The sequence below is a fragment of the Scylla paramamosain genome, chromosome 46 (assembly GCF_035594125.1).
Source record: "Scylla paramamosain isolate STU-SP2022 chromosome 46, ASM3559412v1, whole genome shotgun sequence".
NCBI lineage: Eukaryota > Metazoa > Arthropoda > Malacostraca > Decapoda > Portunidae > Scylla > Scylla paramamosain.
In genome coordinates this window covers 4,423,358-4,430,857 of record NC_087196.1, presented here as the reverse complement: position 1 = coordinate 4,430,857, position 7,500 = coordinate 4,423,358, and the positions used below count along the sequence as shown (strand labels likewise).

The 7,500-nt window shown below is 41.8% G+C and overlaps 2 protein-coding genes across 2 annotated transcripts in view; both read left to right on the top strand.

Moving 5' to 3' along the window:
* Positions 1–2,048, top strand: part of LOC135094761 (uncharacterized) — a 3,384-nt gene extending 1,336 nt beyond the window's left edge. Inside the window, exons 2-5 of the mRNA XM_063995119.1 lie at positions 1–21; positions 590–766; positions 1,393–1,635; positions 2,039–2,048. The exon at positions 1–21 is cut by the window's left edge and continues 151 nt beyond it. Coding sequence (XP_063851189.1) covers positions 1–21; positions 590–766; positions 1,393–1,635; positions 2,039–2,048 — 451 coding nt within the window. The remainder of the gene's footprint in view (positions 22–589; positions 767–1,392; positions 1,636–2,038) is intronic.
* A 676-nt stretch (positions 2,049–2,724) lies between these two features.
* LOC135094760 (uncharacterized) overlaps positions 2,725–7,500 on the top strand; it is a 30,381-nt gene continuing 25,605 nt past the window's right edge. The window contains 2 exon segments of the mRNA XM_063995118.1: positions 2,725–2,868; positions 3,309–3,498. Of these exon segments, the coding sequence (XP_063851188.1) occupies positions 3,347–3,498 (152 nt within the window). The 5' untranslated portion in view covers positions 2,725–2,868; positions 3,309–3,346.

Genomic DNA, 7,500 nt, shown 5'->3' with positions numbered 1-7,500 from the left:
GACATTGGGCAAGCCTGGCAGGTGTGTGGGGGTGCTGGGGTGTTGGGGTGTAGGTGTGTGTGTTTTCAGGGTGTTTTTTTTATGGTTCTAGTGACAGATTAGCAAGATTTCTACATTAATAACTTGATTAACTAACTAACTAATTAACTTGAAAACCCCAGCTTATCATCTTTGTGGCTTTGCAAAACAGTTCTGGCGAAGTGACAGAGGTTTTTAAGGTTCTATTCATGGTTCTAGTGACAAATTAACATTTCTACGCTATTAACAGGAGAAACACTCTTGAGAATTCTGCTAATCATTTTTGTGGCCTTGCAAAAAGTTGTAGCGAAGTGACATAGGTTTTCAAGGATGTTTTTACGGTTATAGTGACAGATTAACAACATATCTACATTACTAACAGGTGAAATACTCTTGAGGACCCGGCTAATCATCTCGGTGACCTTGAAAAACTGTCTTGGTTAGAGAGAGAGAGAGAGAGAGAGAGAGAGAGAGAGAGAGAGAGAGAGAGAGAATACAGGACTTAGAATCACGAACAGCCTACTTAATAATCACGGCATCTCTTCCTGACACCTTCCTCCACACTGTACAGACTTCTCGCGCTGGTCTCCGTGTTCGCGGCCATTTACGGCGTGTCCACAGTGTTCCTCATCCTGATCTCCTCCTTCATGAATGAGTTACTGCCGGTATTGTCTAACTGTGAGTGGCTGCTGGTGGCGGGCGGCATTGTCCTGCCCTTCACGTGGCTCGGCACCCCCAAGGACTTCTGGTGAGTAGCGTCCTTGAGAGAATCCGTAAAGCCAGCGGTGTGAGAACAGATACACGGCTGAAAACCAGCTAACCCTTTGTACTCTTGTCTAACCCTTTGTACTCTTGTCTAACCCTTTGTACCTCTTGTCTAACCCTTTGTAATCTTGTCTAACCCTTTGTACTCTTGTCTAAACGTTTGTACTCTTGTCTAAACCTTTGTACTCTTGTCTAACCCTTTGTACTCTTGTCTAACCCTTTGTACTCTTGTCTAACCCTTTGTACTCTTGTCTAACCCTTTGTACTCTTGTCTAACCCTTTGTACTCTTGTCTAAACGTTTGTACTCTTGTCTAAACCTTTGTATCCTTGTCTAACCCTTTATACTCTTGTCTAACCCTTTGTACCCTTGTCTAACCCTTTGTACTCTTGTATAACCCTTTGTACTCTTGTCTAACCCTTTGTACTCTTGTCTAGCCCTTTGTACTCTTGTCTAACCCTTTGTACTCTTGTCTAACCCTTTGTACCCTTGTCTAACTCTTTGTACTCTTGTCTAACCCTTTGTACTCTTGTCTAACCCTTTGCATTCCTGTCTCAGCCTTCACACCCTCCTCCTCTCTCTTCACCGCCTCCTTCACCGCCTCCTGCAGGCAGTTGTCGGTGGTGGCCGCGGCGTCGACGGGCCTGGCGTGCTTGGTGATCTTCGTGGAGCTGTTGGTGGAGGCGCCCGGGTTCCCTGAGCCGCAGTACACCAACCCCACCGTGTACACCTTTGCTCTGGGCTTCGCCTCCATCCTCTTTGCCTTTGGCGGCGCCTCCGTCTTCCCCACCATCCAGAACGACATGGCGGGACAGGGCGCTCTTCGGCCGCAGCGTGGCTCTCGCATTCCTCGGTCAGTAGTAGTAGTAGTAGTATAGTAAAATTTATAATAGTAATAACAATGTCAGCATTAGTATGTAGATAGTGGTAGTAGCAGTAGTAGTAGCAGTAGTAGCAGGAGCAGTAGCAATAGTAGCAGTAGCAGGAGCAGCCGTTAAAAACAGTAGTAGTAATAAAAACACTAATTATACACTAATGGACACACAGACAGACGGACAGCAGTACCAGTAGCAGCAGCAATAACAGTAACAGTAGCACCACCATTCACCTAACGGTCCCAACACACACACACACACACACACACACACACACACACACACACACACACACACACACACACACACCTCACCTCAACACAGATGCCAAACACTTACCAAACATTGCGTCACTTAACACGTCTATAACAAGTGCCCCAGCTCCCTCTAGACTCGGAAATCATGTCATATTTATTTATTTTTTATTTATTTATTTTTTTTTTTTATTTTTTTTTTTTTTCCCCTGAAGTTCTGGCCTTATTCTACAAGATCTCTCTCTCTCTCTGACGTGATAAGATACTGAGTTGATAAGGAAAGAGATTTGTCATAAGTATTTTTTGAATTTGTCGTCTACTTTTGTCTCATTATCAGTTTTCTTTGCTTTATTTAGATTTATTTTTTACTTTTATTTTCGTTCGTTTTCTTTTTCTTGTTTTTTTTTTCTTTCTTGGTTTGTTTTGGAGTGTTTTCGTTTCTCTCTCTCTCTCTCTCTCTCTCTCTCTCTCTCTCTCTCTCTCTCTCTCCTCTCTCTCTCTCTCTCTCTCTCTCTCTCTCTCTCTGTCTCCTTTTCGTTTTTACATTCTTCGTTTTTTCTTATCCTGTGATTCTTTCTCTTTTCTCCCTATTTTTTCATATTAATTCTTGTTCACACCCTCAGACACACACACACACACACACACACACACACACACACACACACACACACACACACACACACACACACACACACACACACACACACACACACACACTCATCACTCCCGCACACTACTTTCACAGGATTGCTGCTGATGTACCTCCCTGTCACGCTGGCTGGTTACATAGTGCTGGGGTACGAGGTGAAGAGCAATATCCTTTTTGACGTGGACACCAGCAAGGCGGTGATCAAGGTGGCGATAGTGATGGAGGTGTTGAAATCTGACTGGCACTTACATCATCACCAACCAACCCTGTGTTCCAATTGTTTGAGGAGGTTCTTGGTGTTGAGAACCGTAAGTGTTTGTTTGTGTTGGGTTTGTGTTGGGTTTGTGTGTGTATTGGGTTCCTTTCTGTATATCTATCTATCTATTTGTCTGTTTGTCTGTCTGTTTAGCTGTCTGTTTATTTGTTTATTTATCTAGTTGTTTGTCTGTCTATCTGTGTGTGTGTGTGTGTGTGTGTGTGTGTGTGTGTGTGTGTGTGTCTTTTGTTGTTAAGATTTCGTTTTTACGTTTGATTTTCTTTCTTTTCCTTTCTTTTCATTCTGTTTGCAATTTTTTCGTTGTTTTCTTTCTCTGACTCTCTCGTCTAACTCTCTTTTTGATTTACTTTTCTCATCAGTTTTCATTCTTTTCTTTATGTTTCGTCTAATTTATTTCCCTCCCTGTTCAAATCCATCATATTTTCCTCACTTCCTCCTATCTCTCTCCCACTCTCCCTCTATCTTGCGCAGGGTTCGGGTGGCAGCGCTGCGCATTACGGACAAGCATAATGGTTGTGCAGCTTCTGATCGGTCTGGCTATTCCAAGGTTCGACATGATTGTAAACCTTGTAGGCGGAAGCACCGTACCTATCTGCTCCTTCATCCTGCCTGGCATTATGTACCTGAGGCTGGCTGACATGGAGGGCGACTGGAAAAAGAGGTATTGCTGTGAGAGAGGTGAGGGTGGGGAAGGTAAGACTGGGAGAGGCTAGACAGGGAGCCGTATTCTAAAACATTACCGCGCCTGACGTTCACTACCCTTCAAAGGCTCAAATTCAAGTTGCACGGGTTTCCAAATGTTTTTTATGGTTCTAGTGGCAGATTGATAACATTTCTACAATATTAACAGGAGAAACACTCTTGAAAACCCGGCTGCCTACTTCCAAAAGGCTCCAGTTGAAATGACATGGGTTTTCAAGGGTGTTTTTTACGGTTTTAGTAACAGGTTAACAAGATGTCTACGTTATTATCAGGAGAAACAGTCTTGTGAACCTGGCTAATCATCTCTGTGGCCTTTTGTAAACAGTCATAGTGAGAGCAAAAGCATTTCAGAAGACTACCAAAGCAAGACAACGAGAAATAGCTTTAAGTTTGATAGTGTTAGCTTTTAAAACTGGAATGAAATCTGTATAAAGGACATTACCAGGCTCTCTCTCTCTCTCTCTCTCTCTCTCTCTCTCTCTCTCTCTCTCTCTCTCTCTCTCTCTCTCTCTCTCTCTCTCTCTCTCCAAAACATCCAGCTTAGCACATTATAAACAATTAATCTGTCATTCTCCCTCTCTCTCACTCTCCCTCTCTCTCTCCCTCTCCCTCTCTCTCTCTACCAGGTTCGTGCCGCTGTGGGAGAGGACTCTTCTCATTCTCATAGTGGGCGTGGGCGTGGTGGGCGGGATAAACTTCCACTACTACATCTATTATGGACATTGTCAACCCTAAAGGCGTCGAAAAGTCTTGTTTTAGCTATTTAATATCGTAGTGTGTGTGTGTGTGTGTGTGTGTGTGTGTGTGTGTGTGTGTGTGTGTGTGTGTGTGTGTGTGTGTGTGTTTTTGTTTAACGAGCTTCCTTTGCAAGTCCCCCTTACAAAATATTCCTAATGCTCGTTTTCTTTTCCTTATTCTTCGTTTTCTACACTCCAACCTTTGTAATGAATGGCGAATAACAATGAGAGAGAGAGAGAGAGAGAGAGAGAGAGAGAGAGAGAGAGAGAGAGAGAGAGAGAGAGAGAGAGAGATGAATTGTCTAGTTCTGTACAAAAGAAATACTTATATACGATACTTACCATGCAATAATAGTAGTAGTAGTAGTAGTAATAATAGTAGTAATAGTAGTAGTGGTGGTGGTAGTGGTGGTATTGTTACTTATACTTAGAAAAATCTGTGTATATTTTTGTATCCTGTATTAAATAAGTAAGAATTTATTATCATGTAATGTTTTGTAAATATTTATCTTATCTTTATTTACATGAAATTTTCCTTATTTTCACCAGAGAGAGAGAGAGAGAGAGAGAGAGGAGAGAGAGAGAGAGAGAGAGGAGAGAGAGAGAGAGAGAGAGAGATTACTTGTTCACTCTGATGTTTCAAATCATCCCCTCTCTCTCTCTCTCTCTCTCTCTCTCTCTCTCTCTCTCTCTCTCTCTCTCTCTCTCTCTCTCTCTCTCTCTCTCTCTCTCTCTAAGTTGAAATAATCTAATCGTAATTTCTTAATCAAATGAGTTTTTCCTTATCTGTGTTGTCGCGATAGTAGTAGTAGTAGTAGTAGTAGTAGTAGTAGTAGCAGTAGTAGAGGTGGAGGAGGAAAAGAAAGAATAAAAACTATAAGAAATGTTTTAATTTGATCTTTTTTCTCACCTTTCGCTTTTCTCTTTGTCTTCCATTTCTTCATTTTATCCTTCTTCCTCCTCCTTTTATTCTATTCTGCTTATCCTTTTTAGCAGTAGACAAAGCAGACGACAAAGATGATTTTAAAACCCCAATATAATGCAATAATCTGAACAGTTTGTCATGTAAGAAGAATTAAGAATACTTAGATTTAATACAACAATTTAAACGAAGGCGGAAATAAATGTATTGCTTTTAAATACACAGAAAGAACACCAGTTAGTCAATACATTAATAGCATATGGTGAACTTGGCTAATAAAAAAAATTTCTCTCTCTCTCTCTCTCTCTCTCTCTCTCTCTCTCTCTCTCTCTCTCTCTCTCTCTCTCTCTCTCTCTCTCTCTCCTCTCTCTCTCTCTCTCTCTCTCTCTCTCTCTCTCTCTCTCTCTCTCTTGTCCATACCTTTGCACACCTGTCTATATACCTAATATATATATATTTTTTCTTGCACATCCGTGTCTCTTTTTCTCCCTCTCTCTCTCTCTTTCTCCCTCTCTAACTAGATTTAAGACCGCTAAATGTTGGGAGATAGATAGAAGGAAGAATTAGAATGGACATTTGAAAGAACACACACACACACACACACACACACACACACACACACACACACACACACACACACACACACACACACACACACACACACACACACACACACACACACACACACACACACACACACACACACAACGACCAAAAAAATAAATAAAAACCAATAAAACAATAAAAAAAAACAGTTAATCTTTTCATTTGTCACCTCTCCATTTAATCTTTGGCATTGGTCCAGACACCACTTGTACTGTATCTATACCCACAATCCTCCTCACCAGCCGTCCACCCAGCGAGTCAGGCAGTCAGTCAGCCCTAACACTGAGTCACGCGCACATTCATCTACTCACCTATTCACACATTCGTTGCCCTTTTTACCAGTTCTCTTTCCTCTTTCGTGTTTTTGTTGCTGGAAATTTGAAGTCCACCTGTTTGTTTTTACCTGTTCTTTATTTTTTTTCTTTTTTTTCTTCATTTTTTTTTTTCTCTGGTTCCTTGATTTTCTGTCCCTTTTTCTTCCCTCCTCTTGTTATCCTTCTTCTTTTCCTCCTTTTTCTCTTTTTCTCCCTATTTTTCTCCTCCTCCTCTTTCTTTTTCATCTTCATCTTCTTCTTTTCTCTCATTTCCCCTTCATTTCCAATTTCTTCTGTTTGTTCCTTCTCCTCTTTCTTCTTCCTCTCCTTCCTCTTCTTCCTCTTCTACTTTTTCTTCTTGCCCTGTCCTCCTGTTAAATTGAAACCACCACCACCACCACCACTTCCTCCTCCTCCTCCTCCTCCCCCAGCATGTCTCTAGATTCACACTCCATGTCCTCTTCCTCCTCTTCTTCCTCTCCGTAAGTATGGGTGAGGGAAGGAAAAGGTAAGGGTGAACACACACACACACACACACACACACACACACACACACACACACACACACACACACACACACAGAGGTAAGGAAAAAGAGAGAGAAAAGAGAGAGAGAGAATTGCAGATGTGGTTAAGTAGGTCAGTAGGTGCAGGCTTGTAATAATGTTCAGTCTCAGGTGTGGGTGTGTTCCTGTCGTCTTCCAGCAGGTGTAGGATCGAGAGAGGTGTGAGGGAGGCGTTGGCAAGATGGACAGGTGTGTGAGGGAGGTGTTGGTAGAAAAGGCAGGTGTGTCATGGAGATTTTCAGGTGTGTTAGAGAATAGTTAGTGTGCTGGATAGAAAAGCAGGTGTGTTTTAAAAATTTTTCAGGTGTGTTAGAGAATAGGTAAATGTGTTTTAAAAGATTGACAGGTGTGTTTTGGAGATTCCCAGGTGATGATAAGCAGGTGTAACAGAAAGGAAGACAGGTATAAGAAAGAGACAGACAGGTAAATTCAGAACATAGACAGGTGTGTGAAGGTATAGATGAGTGTAAGAGAGATATGAATAGGTGTAATTAACAAAGACAGGTGTTTTGGCAGGTGTAGACAGGTGTGGTGGAAAGAAAAAAAACGACAGGATATAGAGAGATGTATTAGGAAGATAGACATAGATTTTAGACAGACAGGTGTGATTTTAGTTCAGACAGGTGTAGGACAAGTGTGGACAGATGTGAAGTTGGAAGTGTTGGCAGTGGTTCGGATGCATTGGGTGTCATTTATTACCAGCTCTTGTGAAAATATTTGTTGAAGGATTTTTGCGTGTGTGTGTGTGTGTGTGTGTGTGTGTGTGTATGTGTGTGTGTGTGTGTGTGTGTTTTATTGATATTTTTGTTTTATGGT